This window comes from Asterias rubens, chromosome 2 (genome assembly GCF_902459465.1).
Source record: "Asterias rubens chromosome 2, eAstRub1.3, whole genome shotgun sequence".
In the NCBI taxonomy this organism is placed as follows: Eukaryota; Metazoa; Echinodermata; class Asteroidea; order Forcipulatida; family Asteriidae; genus Asterias; species Asterias rubens.
This window is the reverse complement of record NC_047063.1, coordinates 20,138,981-20,163,150: the sequence shown is the minus strand read 5'-3', so window position 1 is coordinate 20,163,150 and position 24,170 is coordinate 20,138,981. Positions and strand designations below refer to the sequence as shown.

General features: G+C 40.8%; 1 protein-coding gene across 2 annotated transcripts in view; it reads left to right on the top strand.

Annotated features, from left to right (window-relative positions):
• Positions 1-24,170, top strand: part of LOC117302760 (sushi, von Willebrand factor type A, EGF and pentraxin domain-containing protein 1-like) — an 87,234-nt gene that overhangs the window by 39,028 nt on the left and 24,036 nt on the right. For both annotated transcript variants that reach the window (XR_004520454.1, XM_033786783.1), the window contains exons 25-35: positions 115-318; positions 967-1,218; positions 2,890-3,138; positions 6,086-6,286; positions 13,266-13,868; positions 15,640-15,801; positions 16,764-16,925; positions 17,316-17,477; positions 18,582-18,791; positions 20,038-20,173; positions 22,448-22,995. Coding sequence is in view for 1 of the 2 variants with exons in the window: in XM_033786783.1 (XP_033642674.1) it covers positions 115-318; positions 967-1,218; positions 2,890-3,138; positions 6,086-6,286; positions 13,266-13,868; positions 15,640-15,801; positions 16,764-16,925; positions 17,316-17,477; positions 18,582-18,791; positions 20,038-20,173; positions 22,448-22,995 (2,889 nt within the window). In the remaining variant the exon portion in view is untranslated. The remainder of the gene's footprint in view (positions 1-114; positions 319-966; positions 1,219-2,889; positions 3,139-6,085; positions 6,287-13,265; positions 13,869-15,639; positions 15,802-16,763; positions 16,926-17,315; positions 17,478-18,581; positions 18,792-20,037; positions 20,174-22,447; positions 22,996-24,170) is intronic.

The following is a 24,170-nucleotide window of genomic DNA, read 5'->3' as shown; positions in this document are numbered from 1 at the left end:
GGGGAGAGAATGAAGACATTGAGTTCATGAAGTTGTCTGAAAGAGTTGCACTGTAGGGCAAGGCCCTAAACACAGTGAGTTCCTAAAGCAGTTTCATTTCTATGACATTTTCAGTTGTCACATGTGATGCCTTGTCACTTCCATCTGATGTTCAAGTCAATCCAGCATATTGTGCGTATAGCCGTCTGACGATCGGTTCCAGGTGTAGCTTCTCTTGTTTGAACGGTCTCAGCCTCTCTAACAATGTTTCATCGGTGGTTTGTGAGGACGACGGGACATGGAGTGCTGAGATGAGTGACTTGCCAACACACTGTGAAGGTAAATGTAGGCCATCATATCTGAATAGATGGCATCGGCCGCTATCTTTGATGAATTGTGCTAGCTATCATTGGCTGAGAGTCGTGCGTAGCGCGAACACGCTTGCACTTTTCCATTGCTTTACATCAAAGATGGCGGTCAGTGACACGTATTGCAATCCATCTACTGGTGGACCCGGATTCGACTATAGGGCTAATCATTGTCATCAACATAACTGCTAGGGTCCCAAGTCCCATTTCTGCTTTGTGTTCCTTTGTTTTGCTGTCCTCTTATATAACATCGTTTCTGTTATAGTTAAAGAAGAATTTTGTCTGTGTCTTGGTTGGTAATAGTTTTCTTTGCTTGGACCTTTTTTGAAACCCAATCAACATAAATTGGTTTTGGGTTCGAGGTGGGATTTGAACCGGGGTCCACAAAGGTGAAAGATAGGGAAAGAAACAACTGAGTCAACCTGACACCCAAAAGGTCGGCCCCCCCCAAAAAAAAAAAAAAAAATCTGTAATAGCAGATCTCCATTCACCAACATAAAAGGCTGGTATAGTAGCTCAGTGGGAGCAGCCTTTTAGAGGGCACAGGTTCAAGTCTAGCATCAGCTAGTTTGTTTAGTTGTATTTCCTTCCCATAAAAAGTTTTGGTTTTTCCTCATAGATGGTATTGCTCCTACCTTATCAGTCTGCCCGGGTCCCACTCAGGCTACTCTAGAAAATGAAAATACAGTGTCTGTGACTTTTGACGTCCCAACTGCAACTGACAACCTCCCATCTAGTGCCCTGACTCTGGTGACATACCCTGCTGATGTAACTTCCCCTTACCTGTTTAACGAAACAACAGATGTGACTTATACCTTCACTGACCAGGCTGGTAACTCCGCTACATGTGTTTTTAGAGTTAGTATATCCGGTAAGTAGAAATAAAAGTTATGATTATTTAGTTTTATATATATTTATGTTTGTTGAGGCATACATTTCTTGTATGGACAAGTGGAAGGGACATTGAGAGGGAGAAAAGGAAGTCATAAATATGACATATTGTGTAACTATTATTTTATTTAGTATTGAAGCATTATGGTGCGACAAGGGTGTTTTTTCTTTCATTAATATCTCGCAACTTGTCACAGGTTTATTATTCTATGCATATATTGAGATACACCAACTGTGAAGACTAGTTTTTGACAATTACCAATAGTGTCCACTGTCTTTAAATAACAAACCTGTGGAAATTTGAGCTCGATTGGTCGCCGGAGTTGCGAGATAACTATGAAAGAAAAAACTACTTTGTCACACGAAGTTATGTGCTTTCAGATGCTTGATTTCGAGACCTCAAATTCTAAACTTGAGGTCTCTATAAAATCAAATTTGTGGAAATTTACTTCTTTCTCGAAAACTATGTCACTTCAGAGGGAGCCATTTCTCACAATGTTTTATACTATCAACCTCTCCCCATTAACAGTTACCAAGTGGGGTTTGCTGATAATTATTTTGAGTAATTACCAATAGAGTTCACTGCCTTTAAAGCTAATTCGTGATTATGAGATAAGTCAAATGACTATGGTTATGACTTTATTTTGTTTCTAAGTGTCCCTTTAATGTTTCCTTAAATACACTGGACACCTTTGGTAATTGTCAAAGACCAGTCTTCTCACTTGGTGTATCTCAACATATACATAAAATAACAAACCTGTGAAAATTTGAGCTCAACTGGTCGTCGAAGTTGCAAGATAATAATGAAAGAAAAAAACACCCTTGTCACATGAAGTTGTGTGCTTTCAGATGCTTGATTTCGGAACCTCAAAATCTAATTCGGAGATCTCAAAAATCAAATTCGTGGAAAATTACTATTTTCTCAAAAACTATGTTACTTCAGAGGGAGCTGTTTCGCACAATGTTTTATACTATAACAGCTCTCCATTACTTGTCTCCAATTATTTTGAGTAATTACCAAAAGTATCTAGTGCCTTTAAATGAATAATTTGAAGAAAAATAACTTAAAATGTACCTTTTTTACCAGTAGCAGTTGGCTTAAATTTATTTTAGATTGGAGGCAACATATTTGAAAACCTCCTAAAGCCTTCAAATTGTCTTGGAAGAATTAAGCAGTGACTGATCAGGGGGAAATAAATGGTCCACATTGTGTCCAAACCTGTAGTTTTGTTTAATGATGCACCGTCAGTATCTGTCAACCTCCTTCTCTGAGTGCTTTGGAATTTGAATCCAGAGGCCAATTTCATAGAGCTGCATGCTTAAGCAAAAAATTTGCTTAAGCACGAAAATAGCTGGCTTATTTTGCACATGTTACTGGCAAAAATGTCATGCCATAATTATACATTGCTTGTGACAGGTATCTGTTGTTTACTTTGCATAACAATTAAATGGAGTCTTGGCCGGTAATCTGATTTTACTAAGCAAGATTAACAGCTCTATGAAATTGGGCCCTGTGCACTAGACTGTTCAGCCACTACTCAAAGTCAATGAGCAACTGTTACAAATGGAAGTACACTCTAGTTTTTTTTTTCCATCAATTTGATGTGGAAAAAAATATGACAGAAATCTCAAAATACTTCTTTGATTTCAGATGAGTTTGAACCGAGGATAGTTTTCTGCCCATCAGCTGGTTACGACATCACTGGCCCACAGCAGACTGAGGTCACATGGCAGACGCCAGTCTTTGAGGATTTAAGAGGGGATCATTTACAAATCACACAATCCCGGGGGACCGGGAACTCTGACAGGTTCTCTTGGGGGACGCATAATGTGGTGTATACAGCAAGTGATATCGACAACGGTCAGATGGCGGTTTGTGAATTCACCATTACTCTCAACCGTAAGTACATCCTCTCCCACAGTGCCTAACTTTGCCACTCATACATTCACTTTATAAACACTAATGCAAATAGATGAAAGAAATCACCATAAACGGAGACTGACTGAAGACAAAAGGTCATATTAATAATAAAAGTCAGTTTTTATACAAATTTTTCAAACTCGAAGGGGTTCTCAAAGCACTCCAACATCACTACCCTGTAACTGCGCCATTTAGACTTATAACACCCCTTACAAATATATTCTGCCTTTTCATTGGTTTAGAGCGCGTCACATGATATGTCTTAGTTTTACTAGACGGCGGCCGTGTGATAGTGCATCATTTGCTGTGTGATAGTGCATCGTTTGCCGTGTGATAGTCCGACGACCATCATACGGCATGCAGTACCCAGACGTCTTTTTTTACCCACCTCGAACCCAATCAGTTGTGCATCTGTGTATCTGAAACGCGCGTACGAACGTTACGTGTACGAAGATGATAAATAGTCTGGTGGAGTGTTATTAAACAAATATTGACTGCTTTAACTCGTGCTATGGTTGAAACTATGACTCCCTCGGTGATCCCCGGACCAGTCCATTTTCCCTAAAATAGAACGCTCCTGGGATCACCTCGGGAGTCGTAGTTTTAACCATAACACTCGAAGCAGTCAATATTTGTATAATTTGTCTTTTAAATTTAGGATTGCTCTTTTAGATAGTGATTAAGTTCACTTTTAGCTTGTTTTATACTTCATATTCCTCTTTTGGGGTATTTTTTTTTCTTCTCAGTCTTCTGTTTATTGTATTTTGTTGTTTTTAAAGACAGTGGACACTTTTGGTAATTGTCAAAAACCAGTCTTCTACCTTGGTTTATCTAAACAAACTGTGTAAAACAACAAACCTGTGAAAATTTGAGCTCAATTGGTCGTCGAAGTTGCGAGATATAAATGAAATAAAAAACACCCTTGTCACACGAAGTTGTGTGCTTTCAGATGCTTGATTTCGAGACCTCAAATTCTAAGTTTGAGGTCTCGAAACATCTCGGCCGTTACGTGGCAAAATATAGGATGAAATGTAATTCAATTCCATGTTCAACCAATCAAATGAAAAGGATGTATTATATTATTTATATTATTATTTGGTTTTATCCACATACACTGATGTGTGTTACCACTGTGTATACTCGATGCTTTAGTCCAAAATCCACTGGCATATTACCTGGGACTTATTTTGAACAAACTTTGCCATATTTTAAATGGTGTTTGAAGCTTTGCATCGTGTGGAGAATAAGAGTAACTATAAATATAAATATGAATAGTAAACTTGGGGGTACAACCATGGGTAAAGACTCTTTTGAGGGAGTGTTGGCTCTGAAAAGAGCCGGTTTGGTCTCGACGTTTCAAACAGTATACTCTGCTCATTTCTCCTGAAGACGAGCAGAGTGTACTATTCGAAACGTCGAGACCAAACCGGCTCTGTTCAGAGCCAACACTCCCTCAAAAGAGTTTTTACCCATGGTTGTACCCGCAAGTTGACTATTAATATTTATATTTATAGTTGCTCTTTTGCCATATTTTGTTTCGTTACCATCTGCTTTAACATTTTTTAAATAAACAACATATGTTTAACGTGAACAACATGTGTAATATATTTGTTGGAGATGTGTTTGTTGCCTCAGAATTAAAATTACCTGCGCCAAATGTTCCTGTCCTCCACAGATATCGTTTGAATGCAAAATAGGTTTTCAGAAGAAACCATTTCCTTTAAAAATTATCAAATACCTAGAGGATGTACAGATGGATTCTGTTTAAACTTTCAGAAAGGAAAGATCTATCCTTAAAGCCATTGGACACTTTCGGAACAGAAAAAACAAAATTCACAGATTTACAAATAAATTACAAGGTTTACAGAAGGTAATGGTGAAAGACTTTCTATTGAAATATTTGTTCATGAAATGCTTTACTTTTTGAGAAAACATTAAAACAATTATCAATTCTCGATATCGAGAATAACGGATTTACAGAAAACACATGTCATGACACGGCAAAACGTGCGAAAACAAGGGTGGGTTTTCCTGTTATTTTCTCCCGCCTCCGATGACCGATTGAGCTTAAATTTTCACATGTTTGTTATTTTATATCTTAGTTGTAAGTTGTTATTCACGAAGTGTAGGCCTTTGGACAATACTGTTTACTGAAAGTGTCCAATGGCCTTAAATATTAATGTTCATCGAAAAATATCAGAGCTTGTAAAAAAGAATTCTCCACATTATGTTGATATTTGCAGCCAGTTTAGGGGAGATGTTTTGTAAAGAAATTCCCATCTGGACCCATTCAAGTAAACCAGTGGAAAATAGTGGGTAATATTTTTAGACATTTTAATCAAAACTAAGCACCTCATCAATTGGGGACTTTCAGGACGCTTGGTGGCAGCAGACTTACTAGGTAAACCCATTGTTCTCTGAATCGCTGCTCAGAACTACGTAAACAATGGACATTTACCTGGTAAGTCTGCCGCCACCTACATTGTAGAGTTCCAAAGTCTCCTGTTGAAAAGGCTCTTAGAATATACACTGTTATGTTTTCGGAGCTGTTGAAGATGGAAAATTAACGGTAGGTCTATACGTGGATTTGTGGTGTGGAGTTGCAAAAAGGGCTATAATGTCGAATGACCCAATGACTGCCTGTAAGGGTTTAGACTAAGAGCAAACGCCAAGTACATTTTGTTACATGTATTCAAAGATGTCTTGAAGAGAGATTTGGTAATCTTCAACATCCCCACCAGCTGGAGGTCTATGCTGTATGATGGGATGAGACACGACCACCAACAAATTGACAACAAGATGAGGAGAGGAAGATGTCATTGATGGATGCATCTAAACTTGACATTGTCGTCCGCGACAGACGTCTGCCAACTACTACTGATGATTTTTAATTTGATTGTACAATTTTCTTCTCTTCTTTGTGAAGCTGTGGAGTGTTCCCCACTGGATGCACCTCAGAATGGGGCCTTGGCTTGTGATCTTTGGCAATACGGTAAATTCTGCACAATGTTATGTAATGCCAACTTTGACATACCTTACGTTCGTCGTGGGGTGAAGGTAGAAAAACAATATGTTTGTGGTTCATCTGGGATGTGGACACCTAGCTCAGAAGTTCCAGATTGTTCAGGTAAAAATTTAATTGTGTAATACTTACTTATTGTTATTTTTCTGTCTCTCTGTCTATATGTATGGCTGTCTGTCTGTCTGTCTGTCTGTCTGTCTGTCTGTCTGTCTGTCTGTCTGTCTGTCTGTCTGTCTGTCTGTCTGTCTGTCTGTCTGTCTGTCTGTCTGTCTTGCAGGCAGGCATGCAGGCAGTTAGAGCACACAAGACGCAGGGTGTGATTGTGACACCCTGTGTCTTGTGTGTTCTAACCGCGCGCTAAGTTTGCTTGAAGAATATGTTTCCACAGGTGTGCTCATGGAGTACGGAAAAAACATATTCTCAGTTTTATCAGGACTAGCAGGGAGCCCGTGCTACGGGTCCCGCTAGAGTTCTGCGCTTTTCCGCGAGGTTTAAAATAAGGGAATCAATGTGTGGTGAAGAGGTTTTCAATAGTAGTTTAATCCCAACGAGGCCTGGTTCTTGATAATTTTACCGAGACGAAGTCGAGGTAAAATATCATGAACCAGGCTTCGCCGGGTTTAAACCACTAGTTGAAGACCGATTCAACACACTTTGATTCCCATTCATAAATACCTTTTCGGTCAACAAAATTTACATTTTTTAATCAAAAAAATAAATGCAAAAATTATAATTGTTCAATGATTTCTTTCAACACAGCTCTCTGCCGGCCCTTTGGGTAAACAACTCCTTCTATACTGTGCGCGTCGCGCGTATCGCGTGATGTGGCACAACTGCCCCGGCCGTTGCTCTCGACCAATAGGAATGAAGAAACTGTCTTATAAGCACAGGTGCAAGCTCGCGTGTCACGCCCATGTTTCAACACTTTTTACTGGTCATAAACAAAGGTTTATACACACCCACGTGACGCGCTCTCCACCAATAGGAATAGCGAAACTGTCTGAGGTATTTATCAATAACAAATATTGTCCCCATGTGTTAACTTTTAAGGCGTGTTTATTCAGTTTGTCATTTACTCAGTGTAGCAGGCCTGGGCAAATAATTTAAATATCCGGTTAATGGCGAATAGTTTTTCTTATTCGTAACCGCAAATACCGTTTTTTTAACTAATTGGATATCCGCAAGGGGCGCGGATACCTTTTAGTAAATCTGATAGTCCTCTAATTACAAACAAGAAACCAGATTCCTATTATCCGCGATCGTCGGGGCGACGACCGATAGGAAGGTTTTGCCTGAATCCTTATGAAACTTCTATTAAGACAGCATAAAACAGCATAAAATAAGTATTTAACTATGTTCACCTTCGTAAAGAGTGAAAACAATGACATTTCCGACGTTTTTTGTTGAAAGATTACAAAAGTTTTCCTTCTAAACGACAACGTTGAGTCAATCACGATATCAAAAGAAAAAGCAAATCGCCATCTTTAAATTAGATCTGGCTATTTTTATGAATGAACCGAGTGACACTGTCTAAAACTAATATCAATCTGCCCATACGTCACACGTTCACAAAATCTCATTCACAAACGAACGACCACAAACGAACAGCACCCTCTAGTGGCTAAAAAACACGGGAAAAAAATCACCCTCTAGCGGTCGTGGTGCTCATTATAGCACGTATGTACTGGGGGGAAAATATTTGAATATCCGGTTAATTTCTAGTAGTTGGCCAGTGGTTAACTGAATACCAAATTTAACTATTCGCCCAGCACTACAGTGTAGCACCTTGGGTATTCCACAAGTATTATAAACTGCGCCAATAAAGTATCTAAACACTTACAAATGGTCAGATTTATCGGAACCTGAAATAGTATACACAATTTTTTTTATTCATTTCTATTCACTGTTAACTTCTGCACATTTTGACACATCTTGTGTTGCGCTACGATGTTGTTGGGTGGATTTATGGGCACTTGAGTGGCTTAAGGTCGAATTTCAAAAGTTGCAAAAGCCCCTATTCACCCCAATTCCAGAAGGGAACTCGCACAAGCACCACACACAGACAAAATCAAGACAAAAGACACAAACTCGTTTTGCCGTATCTTTAACTCTAAAACTGCTGATATCCTGTCCCCCATTCTTGGTGTGTCCTCCATCACACTGTCCTGACTGGCAAGGAGTCGTCTTCTCATACTCTCAATGAGACCTCTGATCTGTACCTGGTCAATCCCCTGCCATTTCCTGATCAGGATGCGTCGCAATCCCTCGAGAGTGGTGTCAGGCTTTATGGACTTGTTCACTTTCTTCTGCTGCAGAAGTCACCCTCGGACGGCCACTCCTTGACAGGTCGTCCCCATTTCCCTGAGCTTGGTAGCCATTTCATCATTTACTGACCGTCGCTGGTGATGTTGTAACCATGAGCTGCAGCTCGCATCGACGTACCGGCTTCTATCAAACCAACGATCCGTCCTCTTTCCTGTTTGGTCATTTGAGCCATCTTTCCTGTTATCTTGAACCACCTTCTCTTTTTTTTTCTTTTTTTTTTAAGGAGTGCCCCCTGAAAAGAAAAGCATAATATCCCATAGGGATAGCTAATAGCTTGTTTCAACAGACCATTCCACGTTAAAAAAAGAAGAAAAGAAAAAGAAAGAAAAAAAACAAAAAAAACAATAAGAAAAGAAAGGAGATAATGGTTTTTTGACTATGCCTCACTCACTAGAAAGTGATGAGAGACACAACAACTAGCATCACCTGCAATCATAATTGCCGTAAAACAGGACGTTACTTAAGGTATTTATTTACTCTACATGTGAATGACTGCATGCCCTGGGTAGTAATGTCTGAGATAACCGATGATGGTAGGCTGTTCCAGATCTTCACAGCTGCAGGAAGAAAAGCCCTGTCAAAACTTCTAAGAGTTCTTGCTGCAGTCATACCCTGAGGGACCGGGGATTGTAGAGAATATCTGTTGAGTAGCAAAGATTGCCTGGTCAGTCGAGCTGCAGGTTGCCTTACAGGTGGGACTAGCGATTTCAGCAAGGTGCGGCACTTGATGCACTGCATCCTATATAAACAGGAGGCTGCTGCAACATTTCTTCGATGGGATAAACTGCTAAGATTATGCCTCAGTTGCTCTTCCGGACCTAATCCTATCAGGCGACATGCTCTCCTTTGGATTTTATCAAGAGCCGAAAGGTGGACTGTGCTAGCTCCCATCCAGGCTAGAGGTGCGTACTCCATCTTGCTTCTGATGTACGTCTTGTAGATGGTAACAAGACCAGCCTTATTGAAGACTGGACCCAATCTGCGCAGCATTGAAGTACGCTGACCAGCAGTGCGAGTGATGTTCTTCAGATGTGTCTTCCATTCCAGTTTACGAGAGAAAGTAACTCCAAGAAGTTTCATCTCCGGCTTGTCACTGACAACCTGGCCTTGGAACATGATAGGTGGATGATTTTGGATGTCCTTCATGTTGGACACAGTGAGACACTGACTCTTGGTAGGCTCAAATTCAACTTTCCAAGTCTGACCCCAGATGTTTATTTGTTCCAGGTCTTCTTGTAGTTGATTAGCAGCAGCTACTCTCATGCTTGATCTTGTTTCAGGAGGTGAGTTCTTGATGGATGTGAATATTGTAGTGTCATCAGCATAGGCAAGAAGTTCTGAATGGCGGATCACATCATGTAGATCTTCGATGTAGATCAGGAACAGAGTAGGGCCAAGAATACTGCCCTGGGGAACACCGGCATTGATCTCATAGCAGGCTGACTTCTGCCCAGCAACCACTACCTCAAGATGTCTGTTAGATAAATAACTCTTCATCCAAGTAAGCAGTTGGCCAGTGATTCCAAATGAAGTAAGTTTTTGAAACAGCCCATGATGCCATACTCGGTCAAAGGCTCCTTTATGTCCAGGGCGACCACTCGAGCTTCACCTCTCTCGTTTAAGGTGCTGGACAATCGATGAGACATAAAGGTGAGGAGATCAGGGGCAGAGTGGAGGCTTCTGAAGGCAAATTGGTTGTCTGATATGAGGTTGTTATGAAAGAGATGTTTTCGTAGTTGATCATTTATAATGGTCTCCATCACCTTGCTAATGATAGTTAGAAGAGAGATTGGCCGGTAGTTTGATGGGCAAGATCGACTATTCTTCTTGTGCACAGGAACAACTGATGCAAATTTCCACTGGGAGGGGAAAAAGCCTCTGCTGAAACTGAATCGGAAAAGTTTGGCAAGGGGAGCTGCAAGTTCTACAGCGCAGTTTTTCAGAACCTTGGCAGAGATACCATCTGGGCCTGATGCTTTGTTCGTGTCCAGCTTGTGCAACTTTCTTTTAATGTCCCGTGGCCTGAAATTCACATGGCTGAGGTGTTTGGCAGTACGGTCCTGGATATCGGGTGATGGATCATCTGCACAGTTGAGATTGCATTTCATCGAAAAAGCTTGAGCTGGTACCTCTGCTTTTTCTTGAGCAGTTGAGAAGGAGATTCCATTTTGTTGCAGGGATGGAATTTCTGTATGACCTCCAGTCCCGGAGAGTTGCCGAACTGTCCACCACCAATCTCTATCTTTTCCGTTTTCCACAAGTTTTTCCCTCATCACCTTGAAGTGAGCAGTCGCCTGATGGTTTGTTGCGCAAGACTCCTGTGATTGGTAAAATCAGCATGCTTTGTGACATTGGTGGGATCTTCTCTCCAAAGCTTGAATGCCTTTTCCTTTTGAGTGATGACTTTACGGCAATCTTCTGTGAACCATGCTGAATCATTGGGTTGACGTGTAGTTTTAGTGTGAGGGATTCGTCTTACCATTGCTTGATGAATTATCTCAGTGATATTTAAGCAAGCCTTCTCCGGATCTTCTGTACCTAGAGCAGAGTTCCAATCAGCATTCTTCAGGTCGTGTTGAAGTCTCCCCCAGTCAGCTTTGTGGTATTGCCAGACTGTTCGTGGTGATGGATTTTCTTTCCAGATGGAGCCAGGAATTGATGAGAGTACAGTATTATGATCGAAAGTGCCGATGGGTGCAATAACAGAGCAAGAGCACTGGCTTTCCTCCATATCGGTCAGGACTAAATCAAGGATATTGTCCCCATGAGTTGGTTCTTTAATAAGTTGAACTAGGCCATGCACATTAGCAAACTGCTCTGTGGTTCTTCCAACCTTGTCTGTTGGAGATTTTGAGGACAGCCATGTTTGGTGATGGACATTAAAGTCACCCAGAATGACAGATGTGGATATTTTGTGTTGTTGTTGAATAAGATCAAGGTTGGCATCAAGATACTGGATCATGCTATCATCATAGCCAGGTAGTGAGCCAGGGCGGTATACAATGCCCATGAGGAGTTTGCCACGTTGTGTTGTTGTAGTGAGCCACATAACTTCCTGGTCAGCAGGTTCATGCTCCGTTAGGCGAGATACATCAAGACCCATCCTGGGCCAGACAACAATGCCTCCTCCGAAGATGTTCCTATCTCTCCTGATAGGTGTCTGGTAACCAGTGATACTGATATCACTGTTGGAGATGGAGTCATCTATATGCGACTCCACAACCCCAAGGAATGATGGTTTTTGTTCTTCAGCTAAGTGGCGAAGATGATCAATGTTGCTAACAGCATTCACTCGGTCAGCAACTACCAGCTTACGGATGTTTGAAAGCAGGAAGGTGATGCTAGTGTTTCCTTTCTTGGTCGTTCTCTTTCGTTTTTGGGAAGGTCTAGTAGAACAACGGATAATTTCTCGTATGGTGTCTGCATATATCTTGGAAAGGAGAGTTGGGGGGGTTTGGGAAGTGAGAATCTCCACCGGACCAGGAACAGAGCCTTCCACGGTTTCAAGGATCCCACTTGCCAGGATGGACTGTCTACAATGCGCCTCATAGAGCCGTTTCGTTTAGGATGCAGTCCGGCAACCTTGTGTAGCGTTAGCCGTTGGGATGCAATCCTCTTCCGCCTATTTCACCGTTGTGAGTAAACAAGACTCATCATCCGCTGCCAGGTGCGAGACCACCTGCACCCGTAATCCTGGGTAGGGGCCCTGATCGGGTAGTTACAGTTGGGCAGCTGCACCCGAGGCATAATCAGGGATTCTGGCTCTTAACCCATATTGTTATATGCCTCCCATCTTTGACCCCTTTGCTTGGTTACTGACAATTATTGCTGATGTTCATCACAACCGATTTATCAAACAAGCGACAAGTTTATAAAAGGTGGGCAAAAGAAACGCTGATCTTACTCGTCACAATACAACGATTTAGCTTGAATAGGGGCTTTTACAACTTTTGAAATTCGACCTCAACCCACTCAAGTGTCCATAAATCCACTAAACAACATCGTAGCGCAACACAAGATATGTCAAAATGTGCAGAAATTAACGGTGACTCGAAATGAATAATTATTTGTTGGCATACTATTTCAGGTTCTGATATATCTGACAATTTGTAAGTGTTTAGATACTTTATTGGCGCAGTTTATTATTTTAGTACTGAATTTGCCACTTAATAAAACAATCTTTTTATGATCATTTAAGTAAACCTGTAAATTCCTTGAATTCTGTAACAGTGCATTTTACATGAGGATTTGATGAAAGATAAGTGTCAAATCCTTTTTTAATATTTAGATAAACACAGAATCAGAATTTTTTTATTGAAACAATCTAATATGGCCTCTAAATGATTGTAGCAGTTGGCAGTACCCTATTTTTAGTTTGCTTCTGTCATTTGGTAGACTGAACTTTATTGAATCTTGTTTTAAGAATTGCCAAAGATTTTTGGGGTTGAACAAAGAATTGACTAGAGTGGGATTCGAACCAACGACCTCCGGATGAACGTGCCAGCGCTCTACTAACTGAGCTATCTAGCCCTATATTGGCGGTGTTCCTATTTTGTCAATATCTTTGTTCGGGGGTGCCAGTCAGAAGCCATACAACCGTTAATTGCCGTGTAGCCAGGGATCACACCCAAATTACGATACAACCTGGGAAGCGGCAGCCAGGGGATCACCTTAAGAGTTGAATGGCTTCTGACTGGCACCCAAGAATTGCCAAACTAACAGTTTCTAATGTTTTTTTGTTTGTTTTTGCATTCACCAGAATCAAGGGGATCCGTAACAGCAAACTTACCCTCTGAGGTACTGTATTTTTCGGGTGATTGTTCAAGTCAATCAACACGGGATAGCATAGCACAGGCTTTTATTGACCTCTTACTGGATTCTAGCTATGATGAGGTATGTACTATGACTGATCAGTGCACCATAGGTAATGTGGAAGTCACATGTGGTGCATCAAGACGACGGAGGCGCAGTTACCAGGAAGATGGGTACCAACAACAGAGACATCTGCAGCGGTCAGAGGCGAAAGGGTCAAAGCAGAGTTCAATGGAGTTGCAACTCAGCAAGCCAGATGAACAAGCTCATAGAAAGCAGCGCCGAGAAGCTCTTACCTCTGAAGTTTTCATCTATTTTGAAGTCGGTATTAACATCCAGCATTCTGAAGGAGTGGACAGTTTTGATGCAACGATTGATGCCGAAGATAAGATGATAATGGTTGTAGACAGTTTGTCCACTAAGCTAGATGACGGCACACTACCTCTTGTGGTACCTGAGGTAGAGATGCAATACGATGCCTCTACTTACGGCTTGGCAGAGATTGACTGTGAACCAGGTTACATTGCAGACAATGACAACTATGTGTGCGGTGAGTATCAATCTTAGTTGCGAAGCAAAGTGTGATGTCACAATGCAAATCACTATGGAAATAATCACAAACTGTCTTAAGGTGAATCTAACTGTTTTGTAAAAGTGAGCCCTCTATAGTCCCCTAGTTGAAGTCTCTACTTATAAAGATGCATCATTTACAATAACCTGGGCTCAATTTCATTACTCTGCTCAGAGCATTTTTTTTTCACTTACAGTGCCCTGTTAGTTGTGCTTTTCTAAAGGCTGTAAGCGTAAATTCTGTAGTAAGCAGTGCCATGGGCTCTGATAAATAATAGTAATCATAATAATAATGATAATAAAGGATTTGAGGCATTGCATGGTGAGGTATCAATGTATATGTGGTTTGCGGTAACACCATGTGTGTATCTACTTGCCAGGTAGAGTTTGTTCTTAGAGAACTGAAGAGGTAAGAGAAGGTTAATAATCCCACTCTTCTCTTACTTCTTCAGTCTCCTGACGATGACTAGAGCAAGCTAGTCAAAACATTGAGACCAATTCAGAACTGACTCCGCGGCAGTACAGTTAATTACGAGGTATCAATGTATATGTGATTTGCGGTAAACACCATGTGTGTATCTACTTGCCAGGTAGAGTTTGTTCTTAGAGAACTGAAGAGGTAAGAGAAGGTTAATAATCCCACTCTTCTCTTACTTCTTCAGTCTCCTGACGATGACTAGAGCAAGCTAGTCAAAACATTGAGACCAATTCAGAACTGACTCCGCGGCAGTACAGTTAATTACGAGGTATCAATGTATATGTGATTTGCGGTAAACACCATGTGTGTATCTACTTGCCAGGTAGAGTTTGTTCTTAGAGAACTGAAGAGGTAAGAGAAGGTTAATAAGCCCACTTTTCTCTTACTTCTTCAGTCTCCTGACGATGACTAGAGCAAGCTAGTCAAAATGTTGAGACCAATTCAGAACTGACTCCGCGGCAGTACAGTTAACTACGATCCTATAAGCTAAAGCAGTAGTCCAAGTCTATTTTGTATACCATCCGCCCTGGTAATAGTTAAAAGCAGGACAGTTCTTTTCAGAACTGAGAAGTCTCCCGAACCCCCGATTATCTACTCGGCGGCAAGTAGATACACACATGGTGTTACCGCAAACCACATACATGTATACGATAATAATAATAATAATGATAATAATAATAATAATAGTAATAATAATAATAATAATAGTAGACATAATTCAAAGCATTTATATGGCGCTATACAAAGAACAGAGCGTCTAACAAAGGGAGGGCAACAAGAGAACAAAATAAAAAATGGACCAAGGACAAGCCAAGAATATTAAACAAAAAGAGGAGAAGTTAGGATGGTTCTGGAAACAGAAGTTTCTTGAGGAGGCCTTTAATCACAGCCAACGGCGCAGCTTCTCTCAGACGTGTTAATTGGTAGCATGTTCCACAAGCGCAGTGCAGCAACTCCGAAGGCTATGTCCTCGGCTTTCCTTTTGGATCTAGAAATGGAGAGCCGGGTCAAGTCTGATGAGGTGTGGAGTCGATAACTGTGTGCATCAGAAATAAAAAGTTGGTTTAATAGAATATCAACAATGTACAGCTTTCATTCGTTCATTTTTGAAAAGCAACTTCTGTGACACTTTCAATTTGTTTCTCATTTTAAAGAAGTCTACTTTTAACTCTTGTTTTTATGTTAAGCTGGTACACCGCAAAGACTAGTCTTATCCTCAAGGCTTTATTCCCATATTTATTCACATTGATTTTTCATCCTTGATAATATCTAGTTGCGTGTACCACTGGTTACATGTTCAACAACTTGACCAACGAATGCCAGTCCTGTCCCAGAGGGTGTTATCAGGATCAGCAGGCTCAGCTTTCATGCTTTGATTGCCCCCCTGGTACTACAACAGCCACTTCTGGAGCCAACAATGAGACATTGTGTAAAGGTAAAGAACTAACATTACTTCTTACTTAGGGTGAAAGGGAGTCATTAGGCAAAGGTTGTTTGGCGCCATGTATCACCTGCATTTGACCTGCTTTGGTCGCTATCTTTGAACTTAAATCATAAGATCTGATATTTAACTCGGTTTCACCTTTAGCAGTGTCAGCTTGTCGGGACATAATGCACAGCTGTCGAAATTCATAATAGAAGTCAGAGCCTCTGTAACAGGAGTTTGACCCTAAATAATGGACGGTAATGTTCTTACTCCGGAAGACCAGATAAGCTGAGCGCGTTGAAGCGTTACACAAACAATCCTACCACTTGACAAATGCTGTCGAACTGGTTTAACCTGCAACCATTTGACAACTGTTCAGCAGTCCAATAAACCATTTGCGTGTTAGATTTTCATAATTGTCTGGTACAATGACGTGCTTGATCAATAGTTACCGCTTGAACTTGAATTCATCAGACTGTCGAGACAGTTGATAGTCACATGATAAGAAGCAAGCTTTTGCTTAGTTACATAAAACAGTGAACACCCATACAGGATTCCGAATGGATGTGTATGACACAATGGTACCAGGGTTTGCTCATCTGGAGGTTGCTATAATATACAGAAGCTTGCCCTGTACCATGTGACATACTGTCTGTGTACATGTAGTCTAAGGAATTCAAATGTAAGCTGAACATTGTGATTAAGAAAGTCATTGTACTAGACATTATTCAAATCTAACTGGCAAATGGCTATTGTTCCTTTTTTAACCCTGCAGTTCATTCTGAGAGCGGTATTCTAAAATGATAAATATCCTTCAGATGCTCGGAGAAATCTTAAGAATATCAGTGTAAATATATTAAAAAAGAAGTTTTGGGGCAGATTGATCTATAGTTTCACAGTCATGAACAGAAACAAAATAATAATAATTCTTCAGAAATAGTTAATGGTTTTTGTGCAATTTCTTTGAACAGAGTCGTGCCCAGTTGGTCAGTACTCTGACACTGGTACCATCCCTTGCTTCAAATGTGCTTTCGGAGAATTCCAACCGGAGCCTGGCCAGACGTCATGTCTACCATGCCCAGATGGCACAACCTGTCAGGACTATGGTTCTCAGTCCATTGATCAGTGTCTAGGTAGGTACATGTAATGTTGTAAGTCTGATCGATAGATCAGCCAGTCCACAGCCAGACGTCATGTCTACCATGCCCTGATGGCACAACCTGTCAGGACTATGGTTCTCAGTCCATGGATCAGTGTCTAGGTATGTTGTAAAGTCTGATAGATAGATCAGCCAGTCCACAGCCAGACGTCATGTCTACCATGCCCTGATGGAATGCTCCAGTAGATATTTACAATCTCATAGGGTTCTGGTGCCCTTTACCAAGGAGAAAATGCCTTGGTGCCCTTCCCTTTCAACAACCAAGCATACAGGGCTGAAACAGGTTTAGTTATTTAACCTTACTTTAGTAATCATCTGCGTGTGTTTGTAGCTTGATTTATCAAGATGTGTTTTTGTTTTACAGAAATATGCAGCCCAGGCAGTGTGTCCGACACAGGCTTTTTTCCATGTACCCTGTGTGAGCGTCGTAGCTACCAGCCTAACAGCCAGCAACGACACTGCTTACTGTGCCCAGGAAGCAACACAACAATCAATAATGGGTCTACCAGCTTGGAGCAATGTGTTTGTAAGTACATGATACCATTTATAGTTGTAGTGGTATTAAAGTATGTAAAATTATGCTTGTTTGTTTGTTTGTTTTTGTTCATTTAGATGATCTTCCCATCAAGGGAACTCTGTAAACCATCACAAAGGAATATGAACACCAAGCGGGCAACAGCCAATCTCTCTCATACAAACATTGGTTTAAAGTCTATGATTATGAAATGCACAAATCAAGAAATTGTGATTCAGTAACTATAGACGACAATATTTATTCTAGTCATTGTGAAATCAGTCGTTAGCTGGGGGATTCGAACCCACAACCTTGTGATAGCAAGTCCGGCAGTCTAACCACTTGACCACGGTGACTTGAATGTGCGAAAAGTCAGGTACAAATATTGGATCGGATGGATATGAGTTCAATGCATGTAGCTGATTATGCTATAGCTATTAGTATCATGTCACAGAGTTACGTGTAGCTCGTCTCCTAACTGGTACCAGCATGTTCCACATCACCCCCATACTCTATAAACTACACTGGCTACCTGTCAATCAGCGAGTTCAATTCAAACTAATCCTACTCAATTTCATTTCAAGACACTACATGGTTCAGTTCAACCCTATGAACAAAATCTCTTGACGCCCCATACAACTAGACCAGGTCTGAGATTTATCAGCAATACGCTCCATGTTCCTCGAACTCGCATAGCCAGTTACGGGACAGTGTCTTTTCCAACATGCTTGCTTTCCCAACATGCTTGCTTTCCTTATATATTGACAATGCTTTAACTTAATCTTTAACTTCTTCAAAACTGGCACCAGTGATTATTTTCAGTAAAGTGCGCCTTATAAATGCTGTAGTAGAGCCTATTATGTAACTCATCTTAAGATGCATCTGAATACTGACTTTTGAACTCATTTTTATGAAAATGGCATTCAGAACTACAATGCATAATGTGGGGATCTTGACCCAAAAGGGCCATACTATGGTTTTGGATGTGGCTAATGCCAGATGAAATGGTTGTTTCTTCAATGTGTTCTTGCTGCCAATTAACAACCATAAGCTATAGCCACAGTCCCTTGATTCAAACCCGGCCTTATCCTCATATTGAGTCCCATCATTCTACAGATATTGATGAGTGTAAGAGCTCTCCATGCAGTGATGAATCAACCTGTATTGACTTGATAGACGGCTTCAGGTGTGACTGTCAACCAGGCTATGAAGGAGACCGTTGTCAGTTTGATATTGATGAATGTTTACATCACAGATGTGCCAATAATGCAACCTGCGATAATCAAATCAATCACTACCAGTGTCTTTGTGTCACCGGATTTCAAGGTTAGTTCCTTAATACAGAAAAGATATATAGCGCATTTCATAATAAACCATATCAATGCGCTTTACATTAGTCCCCTGGTCATACATGTAGGGCCAATAACATCCCTTTAATCTTTCTCAGCTCCCATACAGCCCCGAGCTGCCGTGGCGCTCCGAAAGCCTTTTCATTCACAATATCAGCCTCTACCCTCGCAGGTACCCATTTATACCCCTGGGTGAAGAGAAGCAATTAAAGTAAAGTATCTTGCTCAAGGACACAAGTGTCATGACCAGGATTCAAACCCACACTCCGGTGACTCTGCATCAAAACTTTAATTTGATGCTCTTAACCACTCAGCCGTGACATTCTACAGTAGATTGCAGCAAGCTAGTATTAATCTCACAACACCTTTATTAGGAAATTGTCTACGGCTAAAACAATATTGCATGTATATCTCAGTCTTGTAGTTAAGTGCTTGTTATAAGAACCAAGTACTGCCACAGACTAGGGTGCCTATTACTCAAGAAAAAGTATGCATTACTTAGACACGAGTACTTTGAGTACTTATACAATTTTAAAAGTTGAAAAGTTTGAAAGTTTAAAAGTCTGATATCTAAGTACTGAGTCCAACAGTCTAGTACTTGGACTCCCGCAGCCACGATGCAGGGTTGTTTGCTAGCTACCCCAAGCTTGCAGGGATGGTTGAAGCAAACTAGTTTTCTATTTTTCAGCCAATGATGGCTAAAGGATTTAAGCTCATTAACATAACTCCTGTTGACCAAATCGAATCCCTGCTCTCAGCATCAGGACAAATGTAGACAAGGGCGCACCCTTGTAAAGCAGAATCATTCTATTGACCACTTGCACACACGTCACACGCAGGGACTGTGCCACGCTCACCATTTTGGTGGTCAATAGGTTTACTTGTAAACACTGCGTTGCTTAAAATGCGCACTTCACTGAATAATGCAAAGTGACATTGAGCACCAAAATGGCGCATCCAAGATTATTCTGATGATGAGTCAAGTGAATTGGGTCAATAGTTTGGAGGTTTAGCTGCATCTAATATGACGTCTGGGCCTCTGCATACTCATGTATGACGTCTGCGCTCACGTACGTACCTGACGTGAAAACTGGTAATTTCACGTAAGCTAAAAGCGTGAGATTTAAAGATACAATTTTTTGAAAGTCACATTCATGGTTACGCGGATTGTGCAGCTAAACCTTCCTAATCATTCATGCTAAATGTCTGTGTTTTGTGTGCAGGTGAATTCTGTGATGAGAACATTGATGAGTGTGACTCTTCACCCTGTCTGAATGATGGTGTGTGTCTCGATCAGGTCAATTGGTACGGCTGCCAATGTACATCCAATTACACTGGTATCAACTGTGAAATCCCTAGGTAAGAAACACTGTCAAGTAATACTAGTGTGACGCGGGTTTTTATAGCCTTCTTTTTTGCCTGTTAATATTTTATTTTTCACTGCCATCAATCATTTCTAAAACGGAGAGGAATAAATGAACAGGTTCATTTGTTGGATCCTCGTGAGTATCAAACATGTCTATCAGGGTGCATCGACTAGGTTGATATTGGAATTGAAGGCCTTCGGGCTACAGTTTTTAGGTAAACTTTTTGAATGGGCCATATTTTTGACCGCGTGAGGGCGCTCTCAATCACTTCCGGGGGTATATTCATTCATACCCAAAACAGTTATTAAAGATTGGAACACATAACCACCACAGACATCTAATCCATCACGGACAATAAGACTTTTAAAGGAGCCGTTATAATCCACCTCTAAAACAAATTGAAACTACGGCGCAACACTAGTGACAGAACGCCTATTAATCTGTGCAGGGCGAATCGCATATACCCCCGGAAGTGATAAAAGTACTATTTATAGCGCCCTCGCGCGGTCAAAAATAAGGCGCATTACAGGCATATGTCCCTGGCTTTTGTTTTGTTCTGTATATGTCTGTACTTTGTATGTGTTTTTATGCCAAATAAATTATAATAATAATAATAATGATAAAAGCGTTTGCAACCATTTGTTACATCGTGAATTAACACTGCACGCCATTTTGTAGAGTCATAATTTTGACTCCACAAAATGTCCGACTGTGTATCATCGTGGCGTAGAAGGAAAACCGTGCAATTTCGAGGCATGTATGTGTGGATCTTAATATAGTCTACTTTTTCTACAAGTGTTCTCACTTGGTGTATCCCATCATAATCATAACAAAATAAGCCTGTGAAAATTTGGGCTCGATTGGTCATCGAAGTTGGGAGAAAATGATTAAAGAAAAAACACCCTTGTTAGACTAGTCTTTTATTATTTTAGTGAGAAATTACCTCTTTCTCAAAAGCTAGGTTACTTCAGAAGGAGTCGTTTCCCACAATGTTTTATATTATATAACTGACATACAGATCCTTGTCATTTGATTGGTGGAACTTACTTCACGTGACATTCACTATTACTCCCATCCACACCGGCGATCAAAAAGACCTATTCGCCCATGGGGAATAGCATTTCCCATTCAACAGTTAGGATCATCCTTGTTCCCAATGTTTTTGAGCAGTACAGCGTCACCGCGCCGCTGCTAAAACAACGGAGCACCTGTGCAAAAGGTTGTGATCCGATTTGTGCATTGTTGCCGCTACAGGGCGCTATATGATTTTTGGTTGTCAGTAATTTGTGTGATATTTCAAATGTTATACTTTTAAAATACATCAAATGACAAGGATCTATAATGTCAGTTATATAAAACAAATATTGAGTGGCTTTAATTCGTGGAATGGAAGGAATATTATCGCTCTGTAAAATTTGGACTGTTCTGATTTCACTCGGCTTTGCCTCGTGAAATGGAACAGTCCAAATTTTACCTAGCGATAATATTCCTCCCATTTCGCTCTGAGCCACTCAATATTTGTATACTATCAACAGCTCTCCAATGCTTGTTACCAAGTCAGTTTTTAAAATTATATTTGGTTTGAGTAATTACCAAACGTGTACCTTCCCTTTAAGACTCACTGTCCAATTCGTTCAATTTTTGCCTGTGGCTTTATTCGCCAGGCCGTTCTTTCTCACATGCTTGAACGGTCTCTTTGGAATGCTCTTCCACTGACTCTGAGACAAGTAGGCACTCTCTCCAGCTTCAAAACCAACCTGAAAACTCACTTGTTCAGTCATATTTATAGCCTTAAAGGGTCTATGTAACTTTTGTAGGACAAAAAACACAATGTCCACAGATTTACACTTAACTTACACAGTTTGAAGATAATGATAGTAGAAAGCTTCCCTGAAAATATTACGTGCTGAGGTGCTGTAGTTTTTGGGAGTAAAACAATGTTTTTGAGTAAAACAATGTCATGAAAATAATTTTCGTCTCATGAGACGAAAACTATTTTAATCATTTACAAACGTATTTTCATGACATTGTTTTACTCATTTCTCAAAAACTACAGCACCTCAGTAAGTAATATTTGAACGGAAGCTTTCCACCATCATTATTCTCAAACCCTGTAAGTTTAATTTAAATCTATGGACATTTTGAAAAAGTACCTAAATCCTTTAAGTACCGTCATTAGCAGAGTTCTGTTTTCTACAGAAGTGTCTTTCTGACAGACATGGTCTTTACAAATTTTAACTATTATTATTAATATTATTTTTTACAGCTGTATTCCAAACCCATGCGAGAACGGTGGGTACTGTCGAGCTGAAGGTGGTGATTATGTATGCCTTTGTGCTCCTGGATACAATGGTATTAACTGCTCCATTTCTATCAATGAATGTGACAGCAGCCCCTGTCAGAATGGAGGAACATGTCGTGATCTACTCAACGCCTTCAGCTGCGAATGCCCTGCTGGATTTAACGGAACCCGCTGTGAAATTGATGTGGACCTGTGTGCCAGTTCACCGTGTCACGAGGCATCAACCTGTGTGGATCAAGTCTCAGTATTCCGCTGTGTGTGTCCAGCAGATAGGGCCGGGGATCTTTGCTACAAGGTCAGGACGGCATGTGACGATGCCCCGTGTCAGAATAATGCCACTTGTGTCTCAAGTGAGCTTAATGAATATAACTGTGCATGTGTTGCAGGCTATTCCGGGCTGAACTGTGAGGTGGATTTCAGTGAATGTGCATCAGCTCCTTGCTCTAATGGAGGAACGTGCAGTGAACCTGAACTTAACTCATTCATGTGTGACTGTCTACCAGGCTTTCAAGGTTATTAGTTATTTTGCTGAACAGTCAGACACAAGTTGCATGTTGTCATGTTGATTGGTTACCAATTATTCTGCTAAGCAAAATAGTTTTGTGCTTGTAAGTTTGATGAACTATGACCTATAGGTTATTGGATTGGTCTGTTTAAGGCAACGTTCATGGTTAATGTGATGTTTTTGTCAGTCTCCTGACGAGGACTAGAACAAGCTAGTTGAATAGTTTAGACCACTTAAGAACTCACTTTGCGGTAGTTAAGAACGATCCACTGAAGCTTAAGTAGCAGTCCCAGCCGATTTTCTACCTTCCACCCAGGTAGTAAATAAACTTAAATAAGCAGGAAAGTTCTTTTCAGAACTATAAGAAGTCTCAAAAATTCCCAAAATCTACTCTGCGGTAGGAGAATATAAGGCAGGACAAGTTCTCAAAAGAACATAATCTACCCGGCAAGTAGATATACACAAAATCCTGTATAAGAAATATGGACTTGAGAAAACACTGGGTGGGCTAGTGATGACAAGCTGGCTGGTCCCACTGGCTACTCATTAAAAACTCAAGATAAATTAAGGGTCAATGTGATGTTTGTTTTGTTGCGTGTCGTGGCCGAGCGGTTTAGAGCACCGAACTCTAGCTCTGGTGTTTCTGTTACGCAGAATGTTCCCGGAGTAAATGGGTACCTACAATGTAAGAGCCGGGAGGGCAGAGATGGTTCTTGTGGTTGGTTTAGCTACATATTGGGCAGCAAGCTGTATATATATACTCCCCATGGAGCTGAGATGGTTGAGGAATGAATTAAATGGCCTAGTGACCAGGGGTAATAATGTTGGAAGCGCTTTGAGACGCCCTTGGGTGTTCAAAGCACTTGATGAAAACTGACTGTTGTTTTTATTTTGGGTGTGTCGTGGCCGAGCGGTTAAGAGCACCGAATTCAAACTCTAGTTTTTCTGATCAGCAGAGTGTGGGTTCGAATCCCCAGCCGTGACACTTGCGTCCTTAAGCAAGACACATGACCATTGCTTCGACCTTCGGATGGGACGTAAAGCTGTTGTGTAAACGCATGTAAAAGAACCCAGTGCACTTATCGAAAGAGAAGGGGTTCGCCCCGGTGTTCCTGGTTGGATTGGCAGCATATTGCGCCACAGCACCTTGTAAACCATTACATGATGCTTAAGGATTAGGTC